Here is a 21,732-nt window from a genome sequence, read left to right as displayed (position 1 = left end):
ACAGGCTCAGATTTTCTTTTTTTCCTAGCCATCTCTCTTCTCTCCCTCCTTTCTTCCTTTCTCTTTCCTTTTTATTCCTTTCCTTTCATGCTTCCTTCTTTCCTTTGTCCAATGAAAGAGAGACATCCCTAAATGAGTTGTAAAGCTCATTTTCCCTAACTATATCACTTCTTTTCCCTTCCCTCCAAGTTACTTCCAGCACCCTTTTAAGAAAAAACAATGTATAGAATGACTAGGCCATTCAATATGCAGAAGAAATCTAGTCTTGTTTCAGAATACCAAAAGTCTTCACACTAATCTCACTGACCTTTGCAATATACAGAAATAAGCCATGTGGGATCATCCTCTAACTTCAGTTTGATTCCTTGGGTAATTGCTGAGGGTCAGATGGAATAAATAAAATTTATAAAATCTGCCGGGCATGGTGGTGCATGCTTGTAATCCCAGCATTTGGGAGGCTGAGACAAGAGATAACGGTTCACAAACAGCCTCAGCTATTTAGTGAGGCCCACTACAACTTACTGAGACCCTGTTGCAAAATAAAAAATAAAAATAGGGCTGGAAGTGTAGCTTGGAGGTAGAATGTCCCTGGGTTCCATCCCCAGTACTGCAAAAAAAAAAAAATTATATATATATATATCATCTCATAAGATGTAGTAAGATAGTTTAATAGTCTACATTTGAGATGACTGGGCTTGCTGTCCATTCTGGTGATTATAACCCTATTCAGCCTTACATTATCAGCCATCAGGACATGTTAGGCCTCTGTCCTTGGGTTGAATGAAGGCTCAGCAGAAGCTCCCATGCCAAGCAGTCACCATGGGGGAAAACCCACTACTGACTATTTAAACGAAAGTGTACGTGAGTGGAAATCCCCACAGAGACAATCATGTTCCTCATTGAAGGAGGTGCACTCAGCATTCCAGGATGCCACATGTTTCCTGCTTTGATAGGTATGTTTTCAGTGGAGATTACTATGTATATAAACATAACATGCTATTTATATATATAGACTCATTCCAAGTCTTCTATTTACCTTCTCAGACTATTTGGTTGAAAAGGGCCAAATCAATTAAATAATAGACACTAAACCAGTTGTATTTAACTGTTAAATTTACCCCAAAAGCTTTTTTTCCCCTTTTGGTATTGGGGATTGAACCTAGGGCATTCTACCTTTGAGCCACACCCCAGCCCCTCCCCCCCTTTTAAATGTTGAAACAGAGTCTCACTAAGTTGCCAGGGGTCTTGCTAAATTGCTTAGGATGGCCTCCAAACTATGATCCCCCCCATCTCAGTCTCCCACGTACTAGGATTACAGGTATGTAACATCACACCTAGCTTCAGAAAAGCTTTTAACTAAATCATCAAAGGCTGTTTAAAAACATATACCTACGTACATTGGACTCACTAAAGATTTCTGATTCTTCACATTCACAGCAAAGAAAGGCTGCTGATTCACTATCTTCCAAATGAGAGCTCTGTAATACAAACAAGATTATTTCAGGGACCCGGATGAAAGGATACACAGGCCTGAGGGGAAAAGCCAGCTGAAATCACTTAGTAAGTGTTAGCTCATAGGTGAAAAGCTGCAATTCTGATTAGTGATCGCTACTTTCAATAGAATACAGCCAACAAGGTGACTAGTGAGAATGACTGGAAAAACGAGGAACATTTGATTAGCTGAAGCATTTTCTGTGGTTTCCCAATTTGGGCAATGGACCATTTTTCCCCCTTTATTTCTATGAAGATAGTGCTATTTCCAGACTAAGAAGAGTTTAGAATGTGAAGGGTTATATTTATTTTTATCTGGGTTGTATTCATTTATCTTCACAACCAAATATATACATTTGATATGACTGTTTAGAGACAGACTTTAGAATATAGCACAGGGCATGATTATGGGATCAAACCACTGGACTCATTAGACTTCCACTTACAAGTGTTTACAACAAGAGCCAAAGACATGCCCTGACAGATGCCAGAAAACAATTTAAAACCCTTTCTTCCATTCTCCAATCTCTTTTTCAAAATCTGTCTAGAAGATAGATAAGAACAACGAAACAAAGGAGTGAAACAGTTAGCTGGTGTAACACCAGAGTATTTTCTCCTATGACTAACAAAACAAAAAGAGAACAGAAAAAGCTCCAACTGTGTAACAACTGCTGGAAATGGAGTTATCCTCAGAGCACTGATGTATACCATCATCATCATGTCACCAAACCATCTTGCTACTAATGGCTGCAACTTAATTATCTGTGGCTATCCTAGATGACAGCAACTTTGGTTTTTCCAAGTGAGGCTGTATTTTAACCTGCAGAATATTTGAAGCAATTGAGAGAATGCAAATAAACTTGTTGAAAGAAAGTAGAACTGAGCGTTACTATCTCTGCTCACTGTCTTGTTTCTGTGTACTTCCTTCTGACTTTTTTCCAGTCAGATCCTTGGCTTATTTTTTATTTTCCTGCTTGCAAGCAAGTCTCACTGGACATTATCCTTTTTGCTTCCTCTTTAAGAAAATAATAAACCTGGCTCTTTTTAAAATAAATCAATCTATAAGATACTCAAAGACTTCTGAAAGTCATAGTAAGAAAGCTAAGGCTTAATAAAATATTTAAAGAAATTAATAAGATAGAGATATCTGGACTTAATCCCCAGCATGGCAAAAATAAAGCAAATGAAAATAAGGTAGAAATAAGACCTGCTTTAATTCTCTCAAGCTCTCATACCTCAAAAGGTAAAATAGATAAGCATGGTAACTCATGCTTGTAATCCCAGTACTTGGGAGGCTGAGACAGAAGGATCTGGGTTTGCCACCAGTCTCAACTACTTAATGAGGTCCTCTACAACTTAGTGAGACCCTGTTTCAAAATAAAGAATAAAAAATCGGGCTGGCGGTATAGCTCGGAGTTAGAATGCCCGTAGGTTCAAGCCCTAGAACTACAATTTAAAAAAAAAAAGGTAAACTAGATAATACTGAGCATATCCAAAGTGTCCACTGATAAGATTAAAAACATAAAATAGCCGGGCGTGGTGGCGCACGCTTGTAATCCCCGCGCTTGGGAGGCAGAGACAGGAGGATCGCGCAGGTTCGAAGCCAGCCACGCGCGCTGGCTTAGGAGACCCTGTTTCCAAATAAAAAAATGTAAAAATAGGTCTGGGAGTGTAGCCCAGAGGTAGAAGGGCTTCCGGGAACCCCAGTACCACCAAAAAACAAAACAAAACAAAACAAAACAAAACAAAAAAAACCCATAAAATAATTCAGAATACACTAGTTATGATCTTATAGTTGTCATTTTTTGTGTGGTATTTGGAATGAAACCCAGGGGTTTCTACCTATGAGCTACACTCCCAGACCTATTTTATATTTTTATTTGGAAACAGAGTATTACTAAGTTGCTGAGAGCCTAAGTCGCTGTGGCTGGCTTAGAAATTGTGTGTTCTGTCTCAGCCTCCCAAATACTGGGTACAGTGTGCACCACCACGCCTGGCACTTGTCATTCTTATAAATATTTCTGCATATTTATACTAGCTCTCTCAAAAAGTCAGGCATGGTAGTGCACACTTGTAATCCCAGTTCTTAGGAGGCTGAAACAGGAGAATTTGGGTTTGTGGCCATCCTAAGCTACTTAGTGAGGCCCTCTGCAACTTAGTGAGACCCTGTTTCAAAATAAAGAATAAAAAAATCACTTGGGAGGCTGAGATAGGAGGATTGCACCATCCTCAGCTACTTCGTGAGGATCTTAGCAACTTAGTGAGACCCTGTTTCCAGGTCTCACTAGGTCTGGGAGTGTAGCCCGGAGGTAGAAAAGCCCCTGGGTTCCACCCCCAGTAACACACACACACACACACACACACACACACACACACACACACACACACACTAAAAAATCAGGCTAGGGTGTAGCTCAGAGGTAGAACGCCCCTGGGTTCAATCCCCAGCACTGCACGAGTGTGCGCGCACGCACACACACACACACCCCTTTAAGAGGTCCTGTAATCACGTGTGCATTCTTAAAGTTATTTTAAGACTTTACTATATATTTATTAGTTAAAACAACTCATTAAACTGGGTGTGGTGGCACGTGCTTGTAATCCCAGTACTTCTAAGGCTAAAACAGGAGGATTGCAGGTTCGCAGCCAGCCTCACCTAATTAATGAAGCTTCAAAATAAGTAATAATAATAATAAAAAATATATATATGCTAAGGGCGTAGCTCGGAGGTAGAATGCCCCTGAGTTCTATCTACAGTACTGAAAAAAAAAATTCATTAAGATTAAGTACACTAATAGAATTACAATATAATTGGTTCATGAAACAAGCAAGTATTTACTTGTAACCAACATACTTAATTCTAAATTATATTCTAAGAATCCTAAAGGAAGACAAAGGATGTTCAAGTTTTTCCTCCTGTCCTCTGAGGTACCTAGTAACTCTAATTTCTGAGTTGTTCCTGAGTTCTGCAGAGTAAACTGTCTTGCTCATGACTTCCTAAGACTTATCTGCAAGGTTTTAAAGATGAATGAATTTTAGGAAATCTATCATTATAATTTAGTATATTATTAAGTCAAATGAGAAAAACCACAGTAGATGCTAAAAGGAATTTGATTAAATGTATAGTTTTTTTCAATTATAAAGACAAAAGTTTATTTAGATTTCAATATAAGATCAGGCTTTGTGCCTCTCACGAGGGCACCAGATTGCAGTGGTGGAGTATAGCAGAGCAAACTGTTCACATCAAGAGCCAGAAAACAGACCAAGGGACCCTGAGTTCCACAACTTCCTTCAAGGGCCCAGTGACCTAAAGACCACCCATCCACTAGGACTCACCTTTTAAAGGTCTGGAGCATACCTGGGCACCAAGCCTTTATACACAGACCTTTGGGGACTCTATCCATATTCAAATCATAACACTAGCCATCAGCAAAATGTAAATTAAAACCACAAATTGGAGCTGGGCATGGTGGCACATGCTTGTAATCCCAGCATTCGGGAGGCTGAGACCAGAGGATCATGGTTTGAGGACAGCCTCAGCTACTTAGTGAGGCTCTTTGCAACTCAGTGAGACCCTGTTTCAAAAATAAAAATAAAAATAAAGAATAAAAAATAGGGCTGGGGGTGTTGCTTGGAGGTAGAATGCCCCTGAGCTCCATCCCCAGTATCGGGGGGGAAAAAATTGCTCATAACACACATGTGCTAGAATTGCTAAGTTGAAAAACTGAAAAGATTGAGTACTGTCAAGGATGAGGGTAACTAGAACCTTCACACACTGCTGATGGGAATGTTAATTGGTACAACCATATAGGAAATTCACAGTATTTTACAAACAATAAATCTGCACATACCCTACAATCCAGTAGTTTTTCCCACCCAAATGCATATGCACACATATTTTCATTCAAGAGAATGAAAATAATTGTGAAAACTGATGAGCAGATAGCATACCTTTGAATTCTGAGTAGACTCCTAAAGCCATCTCTTTCATCTCATTACATGTCTCAATTCTAATTTCTTATACATTTTTACTGTTTTCATCACATTTTAAAATTTCCCATTCTGATCTGGGTTTTTTTTTGGGGGGGGGTACTGGGGATTGAATCTAAGGGCTTCTACCTCCGAGCTCTCTAACAGATATTCATGTACATAGTTCTTCTTTATCAAGAAAGCATTGGGAGCCCACTGCTAAACTCTTTGGTGCTTTGGACCAAAGTGTCCTGCAGCTCCCAGGACGTGCAGCAGTGCGCTGGCTGGATTTCTTGCCTTCTACCCATCCTGCTGTTTCCACCCTGCATGTGAGCACAGCTAGCAGAACGCTGAGACATTTACATTCCTCACTGTCACTAGGCAGTGGGTGACAGTAAACCTTCTATTTTGTGGCTTTGAAAGGCTGTCATTTTCTTAGCCTTTTTTTTTCTCCCTCTTTTATTCCTAACCCCCATAGGTGGAGAACCATTTCCTTGGAGAACCTTTTTTTATTTTTTGTGGGGGGATGATAAATGTCTTTATTTCTAAACAAATTTTTGTGCTTTTATTTGTGTATTTTAGTCTCATATAATGTAAATTATGTCGACAATGACATACACGCACATGTGTTTGGTGCCCCCCCCCCATTTCTCTTATTTCCAATACAGAGTATCCAAATTGATGTTGGGAGATATTAACGTGTGTACACATAGTCTATGGTAGTATTTACCCTATAACTCTTCCCTGGCTCCCCTGAGGTTTCTCATCACCTGGAGTCTCTCTTGTATCCCAATTATTAAAGAATAATTGCACATATTAAAGAAAACATATGACCCTTCACCCTCTGTGATTGGGTAAACTCATTTAACATAATGTTCTCCATGTCCTTCCATTTTCTTGCAAATGATGCTGTTTTATTTTTCTTTGTTGTGGAGTAGAATTCCATTATGTGTATTTCACTTAATTTTGTAATCCATTCATCTGTTGCTGGACTCCTAGGTTGGTTCCATAGTTTGCTATTGTGAATTGTGCTGCTGTGAACATGAGTATGCATTTATTATTGTAGTTCTCTGGTTTCAACCCCTTTGGAAAGACACCCAGTAGTGGTATGGCTGGATCGTATGGTGGATCTAAGGACTCCACACTGATCTCCATAGTGGCTGGACTAGTTTGTAATCTCACCAACCGTGTAGAAGAGTGCCTATTTCCCCACAGCTTCACCAACATTTATTGTTATTTGACTTCTTTATGACTGCCATTCTGATTGGGGTTAGATGGGATCTCAGTGTAGTTTTGATCTGCATCTCCCCGATGGCTAAAGATGTTGAACATTTCTTATGTGCCTATTGGCCATTTGTATCTTCCCTTTTGTGAAATGTCTATTCACTTCAGTTGCCCATTTCTTGATTGGGTTTTCTTTTCTTTTCTTTCTTTTTCTTTTTCTTTTTTTGCAGGTCTGGAAATGGAACTCAGGGGCATTCGACCTCCAAGCTACAGCCCCTGCCCTATTTTGTATTCTTTATTTTGAAACCAGGTCTCACTGAGTTGCAGAGGGCCTAAGTGGCTGAGGCTGTCCGCGAACCTTGATCCTCCAGGTCTCAGCCTCCCGAATGCTAGGATAACAAGTGTGCACCACCACACCCAGCTTTGATTGGGTTATTTGTTTTTCTAGTGTAAAGTTTTTTAAGTTCTTTGTATAGTCTAGATATTAGACCCTTGTCAGAGAGATAGCTGGTAACAATCTCCCCTATTTGTTAGGCTTTCTCTTTAGATTTTTGATGAGCAGAAACTGTGTGTGTGTGTGTGGGGGGGGGGTACTGGGGATGAAACCCAGGGGCCTTCTACCTCCGGGCTACTCTCCCAGACCTATTTTATATTTTATTTGGAAACAGGGTCTCTTAAACCAGCTGAGGCTAGCACTGAACCTGCGCGATCCTCCTGTCTCAGCCTCCCAAGTGCGGGGATTACAAGTGTGCGCCACCACGCCTGGCTGATGAGCAGAAACTTTTTAGTTTGATGCCATCCCACTTGTAAATTCTTGTTTTAATTTCCTGAGCTTAGAGGTATCATTCAGGAAGTTTCTACCTGTGCCTATATATTGGAGTGTTGAACCTATGTCCTCCTCTAACAGTTTCATAGACTGGCTTAATTTCCAGGTCTTTGATCCATCTCGAGTTGATTTCTGTGCAGGATGAGAAGTAAGGATTTAGTTCCATTTTTCTACAAGTGGACAGCCAATTTTTCTAGCACCATTTATTGAAAAGGCTCTTTTCTCCAGCGTATGCCTTTGACCCCTTTGTCGAAGATCAGTTGATTATAAGTGTGTGAGTTGGTTTCTATATCTTCTTTTCTGTTCAATTTGTCTGTGTGCCTATTTTTGTGCCAATACCATGCTGTTTTAATTACTATAGCTCTACAGTATCATTTGAAGTCAGGAATTGTGATGCCTTCTGCATGGTTCTTGTTACTGAGAATTGCTTTGGCTAATCTGGATCTTTTGTTTCTCCAAATGAAATTTATGACTGATTTTTCTAGGTCTATGAAGAATGACATTGGTATTTTGGTAGGGATTGTATTGATTCTGTAGACCACTTTTGGTAGAATGGCCATTTTGATATTTACTCTGCCTACCCAAGAGCAAGGGGGATCTTTCCATCTTCCAAGGTCTTCTTCAATTTCTTTAATGTTTATAATTTTCATTGTAAAGGTATTTTACTTCTTTGGCTATGTATATTCCTAGGTACCTTTATTGGTTTTGAGGTTATTGTGAATGGGAATGTTTTCTGTATTTCTTTTTCTGTGGACTCATGGTTGGCAAATAGAAAAGCTACTGATTTATTTAAGTTGATTTTGTATTCTACTGCTTTGCTGTATTGGTTAATCAACTCTAATAGTCTTTTGGTTGAGCTTTTTGGATATTCTAGACATAGGATCATGTCATCTGCAAACAAAGATAATTTTAATTATTCTTTTTCTATTTGAGTTCCTTTGATATCTTTCTCTTGTCCCATTGCTCAGTAAGAGTCTCAAGGACTATATGAAAAGGAATGGTGACAGTAGGTATCCTTGTCTTGTTTCTGATTTTAGAGGGAATTCGTGCAGCTTTTCCCCATTCAATATGAAATTGGCTTTGGATTTATTGTATATTGCCTTAATGATGCTGAGATATGTTTCTTCACCAATTTTCTACAATGTTTTTAACATGAATAAGTGTTGAATTTTGTCAAATGCTTTTCAGCATCTATTGATATGATCATATAACTTTTGTTCTTAGTTCTATTTATGTGGTGAATAACATGTATTGATTTGTATATGTTGACCCAGCCTTGCTTTTCTGGGATGAAACCAACTTGGTCATGGTGTACAATTTTCTTGATGTGATCTTGAATGTGCATGGCTAGTATTTTGTTTAGAATTTTTGCATCTATATTCATTGGTGATATTGTTCTGTAATTTTCTTTTCCATATCCTCTTGGCTCAACTTAAGTTATATGTATTTAAATATTTGTCAATTTCTTTCATGTTTTCCAGTTCATTGGAATACAAATTTTCAAAATAGTTTCTGATCGATCCTCTTAATTTCCTGTCTGTGGTGATGTCTCCTTTTTCTTTTCTGATTTTAATAATTTGAGTTTATTCTCTCTTTTGGTTGGCAAGAGGCTTGTTAATCTTTTCAAAGAACCAGCTTTTTTATTTGTTGAATCCTTTGCCCCCCCCCCCCCCCCCCGCTATTGGGAATGATGGAACCTAAGGGCATTCTACATCTGAGCTACACCCCCAGCCCTATTTTTTATTCTTTTTTGTATGCATGTGCTGGAGATTGAACCCAAGGGCACTGTACCTCCAAGCTATAGCCCCAGCCTGACTCTTTATTCTTTATTTGCAAACAGGGTCTCACTAAGTTGTGAAGGACCTTACTAAGGAGCTGAGGCTGGCCGCAAACCTGGATCCTCCTGTCTCAGCCTCTCAAATGCTGAGATTACAAGCATGCACCACCATGCCAAGCTTTTATTCTTTATTTTGAAACAGGGTCTCACTAAATTACAAAGGACCTCACTAGGTAGCTAAGACTGGCTGCGAATGTGATCCTCCTGTCTCAGCCTCCCGAATGCTGGGATTAAAGAGTGTACCACCACACCTGGCTCTTTGTATTATTTTTTATATAGTTATTTCTGATTTCACAGTTTTTTTTTTTTTTTTTTGTGTGTGTGTGTGTGTGTGGTACTGGGGATGGAACCCTTCTACCTCTGGGCTACACTCACAGACCTATTTTTTTATTTTATTTGGAAACAGGGTCTCTTAAGCCAGCAAGGCTGGCTTCAAACCAGCGCGATCCTCCTGCCTCCACCTCCCAAGCACAGGGATTACAAGCGTGTGGCACCACGCCTGGCTGATTTCAAACTTTTTAGTAAGTTAGAAACAAAAGATGCTTCCTTCTCAGGTTGGTAGGGACATACCTCAACCTGGTTGTACCTAAAATTTACATTGTAGAAATCCCCTTATACTTTTTTCTAGCGTGAGAATAGTGACCGTCTCATTTATAATGAAGATATCAGTTATCTTTTTTGTACCAGGGATTGACTCACAGGAATATACCAATTATCTACATCCCCAGCCCTTTGTTTGTGTCTGTGTATGTGGCGGGGGTGGTGAGGGTACTGGGGGATTGAACCCAGGGGCACTCTATCACTGACATACTCTCCCAAACTTTATTTAGAAATAAGGTCTCACTAAATTGCTGAAGCTAGACCAACCTTCTGTCTCAGCCTCTGCCAGTTATCAATCATGTGATCGTGAGTATATTTCATTTATTTATTTATTGGTACTATGGATTGAATTCACACTACACCCCCAGATCTATTTTGTTTCTTATTTTGAAACAGAGTCTCACTAAGTTGCCAAAGCTGGCCTTAAGCCTACAATTCTCCTGTCTCATCCTCCCAAGTACTGGGATTTTAGATGTATATCACTGCAACCACCTTGAGCAGGTGTTTAAATTTCTCTGAACTCTATTTCTTCATCCATAAAAGTTAGCAGAAAAGTAGCATCTATCTAATAAGAATGTATAAGAGAAAACAGACCAGCCGGGCATAGTGGTGCATGCCTGTACTTCTAGTACTTAGGGAGGCTAAGACAGGAGGATTGCAGGGTTGCGGCCAGCCTCAGCAATTTAGCAGGGTCCTTTGAAACTTAGTGAGACACTGTTTCCAAATAAAAAAGAACTGGGATATAGCTTGGAGGTAGAATTCCCCTGGGTTTGACTACACACACACACACACACACACACACACACACACACACACAACAAAGCACTTAGCATTATTTAGCTACTGATGTTGCTACTATCGCTTTTCCTAATAATATTAAATATTACTATAATAATCATCTTCTTCCTTGATGGAAAAACTTTACATATTTAATTAAACTTTTCTTAAAAACATTTTCCCTCCCAGGAAACTTTTGCTTATGTCAAATTATAAGTAAAGACAAATCATATCATATTCCTTATGTAACCTGGAAGCAATGGCCCCCACAATGAATCAATCATTATTAACTACATCCCAACTTTTCTAGGTGCTAAATTAGTTATTGAAAAACCCCAAACAAAAGAGATAAATAGCTAAACAGGTTACAAAAACAGTGTTTTGTTATTTTATAGAAATGCAGAAACCCCAAAGATAAGGATATAATTTTGTGGAATTATGTACTGTTTATCAAGTATTGTTAAAAGAAAAACAGGTTAATATTGTTGAAAAGAACACATCCAAGCCTGGACCAGGCAGTGGCATGTGCCTGTAACCCCAGTACTTGGTAGGCTGAGACAGGAGGGTCACAGGTTCCAGGACAGCCTCAGCAATTTAGTGAGACTCTCAGCAAACAAAAAATAAAATAGGTCTTGGGGCGGGGTCTACCTCATATGCACCTGGGTTCAATCTCTAGTACAAAAAAGAAAAAAAAAAAAAGAGAAGGAATAAGAAGAAAACACTTTTATACATAGCAAGAGGTTTCGATTGCTATGTGTGGATGTTTAACAGCTTCTAAACAACAATTATAGTAATAAAATGTTGTAATCTTTATAAGAGATGTATGGTGCAAGAACCCATGTATTAAGAAGGATGTTGAAGAGTGTTAAAGTCTAACTTGTATGGTTGACAATTTGCAAGCAGAAGTCTTAATAAACCCCAGACTCAAAATCTGTTGCTACTGTTGTTTCTTTTATTCTATGCTTGTCATAGGTTATGTGATTTTTTTTTTTTTTGGTGGTGGTACTAGGGGTAGAACCCAGAGGCTTTCTACCTCCAGGCTATACTCCCAGACCTTTTTTATATTTTATTTGGAAACAGGGTCTCACTAGGTTGCTGAGAGCCTCACTAAGTAGCTGAGGCTGGCTTTGAACCTGCGCGATCCTCCTATCTCAGCCTCCCAAGCGCGGGGATTACAAGCGTGCACCACCACGCCCGGCTAGGTTATGTGATTTTAAGAAGCAGAAAACATTTATTTATTATTTCTTTTTTTAACTTAAAAATTTTATTGATTGATTTTTTTTTGGTGGTCCTGGGGTTCCTGGACAGCCTTTTACCTCCCAGCTACACTCCCAGACCTATTTTATATATATTTTTAATTTAGAAACAGAGTCTCTTAAGCCAGTAATGCTGGCTTTGAACCTGCGCGATCCTCCTGTCTCTGCCTCCCAAGCGCAGGGATTACAAGAGCGCGCCACCATGCCCGGCTACTATTTCTCTTTTCATTCATCTTCCCCTTTCCTTTTTTTTTGTGTGTGGGGAGTTCTAAGTGAAACTAGGGATTTTTGAAAATACACTACTAGACATCAAATAATAAACTATATTTGTATTTAAGATAAGAGCTTTTAACCCTTTATAGGCCAACGCCTATCCTGGTATTTAAGTATAACTGGATTGGCAAAACAATTTCATGGTCTAAGGATTATCCATGAAGTCCCTATACTCAAGTTGCACACTTAAAGTCTATCACTTCACATGTACTTTAAACACTGGTAAGCAAAATTCAGAAGATGTCTAAGAGAGCCGGAGGTGGTGGTGCATGTTTGTAATCCCAGCACTTGGAGGCTGAGACAGGAGGATCGCTGTTTGCGGATAGTCTCACCTATTAGTGAGGCTCTTTGCAATTCATTGAGATCTTGTTTCAAAATAAAGAATAAAAATAGGACTGGGGCTGTTGCTTGGAGGTAGAATGCTCCTGGGTTCCATCCTCAGTACCGAAAAAAAAAAAAAAAAGATGTCTAAGAGTATTTAAGACTTCCTTCCATTTCTGTCTTCCCACCTTTTAGTTCTCTACAACCCCATTCCCAGAAGTAATCATGATGCCAATTTCTTAGATACCTTCCAGAGACGGTTTATGTACATACAAGCATTATATATCCTTTCTCTAAAATACATCTCCAGCTCTTGGATTGAGTCCAGGGGCATTCTACCTCTGAGCTACACCCCCAGCTCTATTTTATTTTTATTTTGGAATAGGGTCTCACTAGGTTGATGAGTGTCTCACTACTTGCTAAGACTATCCTCCAATCAGTGATCCTCCTATCTCAGCCTCCCAAATACTGGGATTATAGGAGTGTGCCACCATACTCCACCTTTTTTTCCCCTAATTTTCTAATCTAGCTAAATTGCCAAAGCTGGCCTTGAACTTGCAATCTGCCTGCCTCAGTCTCCTGAGTAGCTGGGATTACAAGAGTGTGCCAGTGTTCCTTCTGTATGATATGGAGGAGAGTTAGGAGCTAAATTGTGTATCCAAAAATTCTTATGTTGAAATCTCAATCCCCAGTACCTCAGAATGTGTCTATATTCAGAGAAGGTGTCTTAAAGGGATACATAAGTTAAAATGAATTTGATAATCTAATAGGTAGGCCTTAGACCAATATGACTGGTGTCTTTATAAGAGATTAGAAGCCAGGCATGGTGGTGCACGCTTGTAATCCCATTACTTTGTGAGGCTGAGACAGGAGGACAGCAGAAGCCTCAGCTACTCAGTGAGGCCTCTACAAGTTAGTGAGACACTGTTTCAAAATAAAGAATAAAAGACAGGGCTAGGGGTATACCTCGACGCAGAATGCCCCTGGGTTCATGAAGTCAGAAGGATAAAAGAGCCATCCAAGGAGTAACCTGGGGAGGGCGAATCAACCCTGCCAAACTTTGGTAGCATCCTTTAGCCTCCAGACCTGTGAGGAAATAAACTTCTTGTTTAAGACACAGCTTATGTTACTTCTTATAGTAGCCCTAAAACCTGACAAAGGGAAATCCATTTTCTTGCCTTTCCCAGCATCTGGAGTGCCCACATACCTTTCCACTAATATTTCCATATCACTAATATGATATGGTTTGACTTCTCATAGCACATCAACCTACATCCTCTTCTGCATGCCTGTATACCCCCTTCAACTTTCTTTTCTTGTGTGTTTGTGGGATTGGGGATTGAACCCAAGGGCATTCTGCCTCTGAGCTACACCTCCAGTCCTACTTTTTTTTTTTTTTTTTTTTTTTTTTTTTTTTTTTTTTTTTGGGTGGTACTGGGGATGGAACCCAGAGGCATTCCACCTCCGAGTTACACCCCCTGCCCTATTTTTATTCTTTATTTTGAAACAGGGTCTCCCTAAGTTGTGGAGAGCCTCAATAAGTAGCTGAGGCTGTCCATGAACCACGATCCTCCGGTCTCAGCCTCCCAAATACTGGGATTACAAACGTGGGCAACAAACACAGCTCTACCTATTTTTTAAAAACAGTGTCTCACTAAGTTGTGGAGAGCCACATTAAGTTGCTGAGGCTGACTGAGAACTGCAATTCTCCTGTCTTAGCCTCCTAAGTACTAGGATTATAGGCATGTGCCACCAAGCCCACCACCCCTTTCCACTTCTATGTGGAACTGGGGATGGAACCCAGGGGCATTCTATCTCTGAGCTACATCCCAATCCCTATTTTTTATTCTTTATTTTGAAACAGGGTCTCATTAAGTTGCGGAGGGCCTCACTTACATAACTGAGGCTGGCCTCAAACCTACAGTTCTCCTGTTTCAGCCTCCCAAGTACTGATATTATAAAGGTATACCACCATGCCCAGCCTCCTTCCACTTTTAACAACCCTTGTGATTGATTACATTGCCTTAAATCCTAATAATCCAGGAGGATAATCTATTTTTATATATTATTTGTGGTCCTGGGGATGAGACCCAGGGGCAGAGGCCTCTACTTCCAGGCTACACCCTGACCTATTTTATATTTTATTTTGAAACAGGGTCTCACTAAATTGTTGAGAGCCTCACTAAGTAGCTGAGGCTGGCTTTGAACCTGCGTGATCCTCCTGTCTCAGCCTCCCAAGCGCGGGGATTACAAGCGTGCTCCACCACGCCCGGCAAGATAATCTATTTTAAAGCTATATGATTAGCAACCTCAATTTCAACTGCAATTTTACTTAATTAGTAGTGCTAGGGATTGAATCCAAAAATTCTTATGTTGAAATCTCAAAAAGGGTTGGTCTCCACCCCCAACCCTATTTTGTATTTTATTCTGAAACACAGTTTGGCTAAATTACTGAGGATGGTCTCAAATCTGCAATCTTCTTTTCTCAGCCTCCCAACTACTGGGGTGATAGTCATACACCACCATGTCTGGCTCCATCTACAATTTTAATTCCTTCTTTACCATGTAATGTAAAACAGTCACAGGCTCACATGGGGGTTAGGATAAGACTCTTTGTGGGGGGACATTATTTTGCCTATCATGGTAACAGTCTTTTCAGAAGATATTACTGGATAAATTATTGGGTTTTGGCACCTGATTTTTATACCTCTGGATTGCAAAGCACAAATTTAATTAAGTACAATACAATGAAAAACAGCATTATAGCTATATACTTTGAATAGAAAGAGTGCCCTATAAATCTAGAAGTAGCAGCAGAATGTTTGAAATCTGTGGTTATTGAAGAACAGTAATAATTAGACTGAATCCAACTGAAAGTTTACATCAGGATGAATTTGGTTCCTTCTTCTAGATATCCATAGTTCCTTGCACACGCATTTTCCAACATTTATCTCACTCTATCATAATTTGTGTGTGTGTGTGTGTGTTTTTTCTCTGTGTGTGTGGGTCTGGGGATGGAACCCAGGGGCATTCAACCTCCGAGCTACACACCCTGCCCTATTTTTTACTTACCCTGCCCTACTATATATTTATATACACACATACACACAACACAGACCTATTTTATATTTTTATTTGGAGACAGGGTCTCTGAAGCCAGCACGGCTGGCTTCGAACCTGCGCGATCCTCCTGTCTCCACCTCCCAAGCGCGGGGATTACAAGCGTGCGCCACCACGCTCGGCTTTATTCTTTATTTTGAAACCAGGAGGTCTCACTGAGTCGCAGAGGGCCTCACTAAGTAGCTGAGGCTGTCCGCGAACCGCGATCCTCCTATCTCAGCCTCCCGAATGCTGGGATTACAAGTGTGCGCCTCCACGCCCGGCTTATCATAATTTTTAATATAGATTCTTTCTTCTCTTTTAGACTGTGGCCTTCCCAATTTGTAGCTCTAGGGCCCGGCACATAGTAGGCATTCAATAAACATTCAATGAATAAGTGACTTAGCATTCATTGTTGCAATTCTTCCTTGTTGACAATAAAACTAACTTAAATGAGTTATGATCCTTCTATGTAGGTATGATTAAGAAACCAACAATCAGCCGGGCATGGTGGCGCACGCTTGTAATCCCCACGCTTGGGAGGCAGACAGGAGGATTGCGCAGGTTCGAAGCCAGCCACGTGCGCTGGCTTAGGAGACCCTGTTTCCAAATAAAAAAATTTAAAAATAGGTCTGGGAGTGTAGCCCAGAGGTAGAAGGGCTTCCAAAAACCCCAGTACCACCAAAAAAAAAAAAAAAAAAAAAGAAAAAAAAGAAACCAACAATCTTCACTCCCCTGGACACATGATTTTTGTCTTTTAATTAGTTTTAGTAGTAACAGCTCCTACTAGCAGTTTGGTCTGTCAGTATTTGAGCAGTCAAGGTACTTAGGCCACAGTACTCTCTATTGGTCCATTTCATTTACAAAGGTATTGACTCTACATGTAACATAAGGCTGTGTCATGATAACTTCTAGGCCTTTTCAAGGAACATATCTCTCAATTGAATTTTTTTTTTTTTTTTTTTTTTTTTTGCGGTACTGGGGATGAAACCGAGGGGCACTGTGCCTTCAAACTATACCCCCAGCCCTATTTTTTAGTCCTTTTTAAATTTATTTGAAACAGGGTCTCACTGAGCTGCAAAGAGCCTCGGCAAGTAGCTGAGGCTGTCCGCAAACCTCAATCCTTGGGTCTCAGCTTCCTGAATGCTGGGATTACATGCGTGCACCACCACGCCCGGCCTCAATCCGAATCTTATCCATTTTTTCAAAGCACTGCTCAAATCCAAGAATTTCAGGAAGCTTCAAAATGATGACTTCAGCCTCATTAAAGTGGGAGTCTCCTCTGATTATTCATTGCATAGGAAGGGATTGGCAAACTATCCTGTGAGCCAAATCTGCCCCACGGCCTGTTTTTTACAGTCAGCAGGTGAAGAATGGTTTTTACATTTTCAAGGATTATTTTTTAAAAAGGCAAAGAAGAATATGTAACAGATCATATATGGTCAGCCAAGCCTAAAATATCTATTATATGGCCCCAAATAGAAAAAAGTTGCTGACCTACAGAACACAATTCAGCCAAATGATAAATTGCCTAGAACTAGTCTCTGATCTATGCAAGATCTTGTTTTTGGCAGATCCTCTGTTGTCAACATAGTAGCCATCTCTTACCTCTCTCATCTACCAGTCTCAACCCCCTCAAGCTGACACTGCTAAATAGATGCCTTTTTAGTCTCCCTGGAGCCTGGCACAAAGTTATACATACAACCTAATCCTGGTCAACAAAACCTACAGGCAAGTCTGCTGTGGACTTATAGGAAAAGTTTTCCAACTTTATTAAGGAGACCTGAGAAAAGAAATTGATCTTTCTATGCCTTTGAATTCAACTGTGCAAAAAGATAACCATGTCTAGGGCTATAATAGCCATTTTTGTGACCTTGATAGGAGAGGCCCAGGGACAAAAGGCAAAATGCTAAAGGCAGAGCAAGAAGATGGAAAGAACTTAGAACCTTGATAATTGCAATGAGCTACTATATCAATTCAGTAACTGTTTTGCCTCTGTTTCTTATGTTAAAAATAACAGAATTTATTCCACTTTTGACTGGTTATTCTGGTACTTTCAACAGAAAGAATCTTAATTCCCTAAGATTTTGTGTACTTGTGTACTTGGAGAACAGAGCCTACATTTTCTATACTTGATTTCTGTAGCATGTACATTTCTGCAAATCTTGGGATCCAATTATTTTGTGAGTAATGACTTTGAGGAAAAAAAAAAAGATCACCTGTAGAGCATGAAAAGATTTGAGTGTACAAAAACAACTAAAAAGGTCAACTTCTGTAAAAATTACTTTGTTGGACAACTACCACAAAGAGTTCATTTATTATCCCATTTAATTCTAAAACAACCCAGTGAAGCTATACTCTCCAAATTCATTCATTAAATTTAAGTGGCAAGCTTGGGAGGCGGAGACAGGAGGATCATGCAGGTTCAAAGCTAGCCGCGCTGGCTTAAGAGACCCTGTTTCAAAATATAAAATAGGTCTGGGAGTGCAGCCCGGAGGTAGAAGGGCTTCCAAGAACCCCAGTACCACACACACACACAAAAAAAATTAAGTGGCAGAACAGAGATTTTAATTCAGATATCTTGGATACAACATTCTTACTCTTTCCACTACACCTCCTTTCCCCTTCTCAGACTTTTATCGCAATCAGCAGTGCTATGATTTAGGTGTGTGTGTGTGTCATACTGGGGATTGTACCCAGGGGCATTCTACCTGAAGCTACACCTCCAGCCACATTTTTTATTCTTTATTTTGTAACAGGGTCTCATTAAGTTGCAGAGGGCCTCACTAAGTAGCTATGGTTGGCCATGAACCTGTGATCCTCCTGTCTCCGCCTCCCAAGTACTGCGATCACAGGCTTGCACCACCATTCCTGGCTCAGAAATGTGTTTTTAACAAGCCATCCAGGTGATTCAGATATGCATTAAGGTTTCAGAACCACTAATATAAAGGACTTGAAATCAGAGTGGTGAAATCACATCACTCCTACAAAAATATAAGCAGCAGGACTCTAAATTCCAATGGCTTCTTCAGGCCCTGAAGAAAACCATTTCTCTACAACCAAATCTAAAGTAAGAAATAAATGTCTTCTCTGTAGTAGATATTTGACTTAGATACAGAAACAGACTTAAAATGCTAAAATAGTAAGTCTATAATTAAAAGAAGTATCCAGTAATTCCTGCAACTTAAGATTTATACAGCAGCACAAATAAATCACTGCGGCTGTGCTGAGAAGCACGTTTATTATTTTAGCATAAGAACTTGGAAGAAGAAAAAGAACCAACAGTTTAAACTTAACCTGGGTATTAGTGAATCCTAGGAAGAAAGCTTTACAACTCAGTTTCACAGCCTATAAAACAGTAAAGTAGCCAGGATTGGTGGCTCATGCCTATAAACCCAGTACTTGGGATGCTGAGACAGGAGGACTGCAGATTCAAGGACAGCCTCAGCAAGTAGCAACACTCTCGTCAATTTCATGAGACCCTGTTTCAAAATAAAAATAAAATAGGGCTAGGGGTGTAGTTCAAAGGTAAAATGCCCCTGTGTTCAATCCCCAGTACCACAAAAAAAGGGAAAGGGAGCACTAGGGATTCAACCTCTCCCTGGTGGATACTTTGCAATGAAGGTTAAAATTTACTGCATCAAGCTGGTGTGGTGGCACACGCTTGTAAGCCCAGTAGTTTGGAGACTGAGATAGGAGGATTGCAGGTTCATGGCCAGTCTCAGCAACTTAGTGAGGCCATCTGCAACTTAGTGAGACCCTGTTTCAAAATAAAAGAATAAAATAGGGTGGGGATGGAGCTCAGAGGTAGAATTCCCCTAGGTTAGAAAAGATAGAAACAGCCGGGTTTGGTGGCGCACACTTGTAGTCCCAGTACTTGGAAAGCTGAGATAGGAGGATTGCAGGTTCGAAGCCAGCCTCAGCAGCTTAGTGAGGCTCTCAGCAACCTAGTGAGACCCTGTTTCCAAATAAAATATAAAATTGGTCTGGAGGTGTAGCATGGAGGTAGAAGGCCCCTGGGTTCCATCCCAGTACCATGAGAGAAAGAAAGAAAGAAAGAAGAAAGAAAGAAAGAAAGAAAGAGTTGAAGCTGGAGAGAAAATGGCATAGAGATCTGGAACAAAGCCTATTTATGATTAATTAAAAATTAGTGCCTTCATGCCGGGCGTGGTGGTGCACACTTGTAATCCCCGCGCTTGGGAGGCAGAGACAGGAGGATCGTGCAGGTTCGAAGCCAGACGCGTGCACTGGCTTAGGAGACCCTGTTTCCAAATAAAAAATAGGTTTGGGAGTGTAGCCCAGAGGTAGAAGGGCTTCCAGAAACCCCAGTACCACCAAAAAAAAAAAAAAAAAAATTAGTGCCTTCACTAGGCATGGTGGCACACGCTTGTAATCTCAGTGCCTGGGAGGCTGAGACAGGAGGACTGCACAGGTTTGAAGCCAGCCTCAGCTAGTGAGGCTCTCAGTAACTTAGACCCTGTTTCCAAACAAAATATAAAATATAGCTCTGGGAGTATAGCCCAGAGGTAGAAGAGTCCCTGGGTTCCATCCTCAGTAACACAGTAACACACACACACACACACACGATAAAAAAATCAGGCTGAGGGTGTAAGCTCAGAGGTAGAATGCCCCTGGGGTTCAATCCCCAGCACCACAGAAAAAAGAAAAAAAATTAGTGCCTTCACAGATAAAGAATAGAGGATGAAGGATGATAAATTTACAGAGATTTTTTTAAAAAAGGTACAAAAGAGACTATGCTGGAAGATTTTGAGACTACTACAGAAAAATCAGTTAGTTGAATATAAGCAGTTGCCAATTTATACAAAGATTATTAAAAAATTTGTATTCCAAGCTGGGTGCAGTAATACACACCCATAATCCCAGAACTTGGAGGATGAGACAGAAGGATGACAGGTTTGAGGCCAGCCTTGGCAACATAGTGAGACCCTGTTTCAAAATAAAGAATAAAAGAAAGCTTGGGATGATACTCAGAGGTAGAATTCCCTTGGGTTCAAACCCCAGTGCTCATCCCTTGACATACACACAATTACGTTTGTGTGTATTCTCACAGAAACATTTTTAAATGTTTATGTTCCCAAACTCACATTTGATAGCAAAACCACCAAAAGGAAAGTGTATATCTCTTCTGAGACTCAAAAGTTGTTTTTGACATGCACAGGTTTTTCAGTTCTCATAGGAGGCCACTGCCTGTATTTCATGAACACCTCAAGTGTACCTTTCATTAGGTACCATGACGTTCTGAAGAGTGATCACCCACAAAAGCAAAACAAGTAATAACTTCATAAAGATAGGGCAAAGCAAAGAAGCTCATGGTAGATGTTTAATTCAGACTGAAAGCTTACAAAGAGAAATAGTGGCAACATTTCAGAATTTCTAGAATCAGAGGTTCGAAACCAGCCTCAGCTACTCAGTGAGTCCTTCTGCAACTTAGTGAGACCCTGTTTCAAAAAAAAAAAAAAAAAAAGAGCTGGGGACATATCCAATCTCCAGTAGCCCCCCCCCCCCCCGCGCAGATACGAAAGAGTAAATGAAATATAATTTAGTCTCATTTGGTGAGTAACTAGCTCAAGAGTGAAATATAATCCATTCGGAGGCTGGTTTGTATCTACTTAGGCACACCAAATATTCTCTTATACTCCATTTTAAATCAGGCCTCTGCTATTAACAAGTTAAATGCTTCTTTTCCTCCCATTCTGTGCAAGAGTTAAAAAAAATCAGTCCTTTCAATTTCATAAAAGTTAGCAAAACAGGAGGTCCTATAAGCTTAACTCTATGTATACTGAAAACATAATTTTTATTGGCCCCATTTATTTGGTAAATCACCTTATATATCATTATGGTCTTTAAAATCTTAGAACTCTAGTTCTTTATTTCCCTCCTCAAATCAATATATGAGAACAATCTGTAGTTTAAATACAACAATTAAGCTGGGCGTGGTGCCGCACGCTTGTAATCCCCAAGCTTGGGAGGCAGAGACAGGAGGGTCATGCAGGTTCCAAGCAGGCCTTGCTGGCTTAAGAGACCCTGTTTCCAAATAA

At 40.1% G+C, this 21,732-nt stretch overlaps 1 protein-coding gene across 2 annotated transcripts in view; it reads right to left on the bottom strand.

Annotated features, from left to right (window-relative positions):
- Positions 1-21,732, bottom strand: part of SSH2 (slingshot protein phosphatase 2) — a gene marked incomplete at both ends in the record, with an annotated part of 261,436 nt that overhangs the window by 183,621 nt on the left and 56,083 nt on the right. The window contains one exon of one of the 2 annotated variants that reach the window (XM_080712744.1): positions 1,398-1,478. The exons of the other annotated variant lie outside the window; for it this stretch is intronic. Within the exon in view, the coding sequence (XP_080568870.1) occupies positions 1,398-1,478 (81 nt within the window). The remainder of the gene's footprint in view (positions 1-1,397; positions 1,479-21,732) is intronic. 2 annotated transcript variants of the gene reach the window in all.

The sequence above is a fragment of the Muscardinus avellanarius genome (genome assembly GCF_963383645.1).
Source record: "Muscardinus avellanarius genome assembly, chromosome: 16".
Taxonomy (NCBI): Eukaryota; Metazoa; Chordata; class Mammalia; order Rodentia; family Gliridae; genus Muscardinus; species Muscardinus avellanarius.
This window is presented reverse-complemented; position numbering and strand designations above follow the sequence as displayed.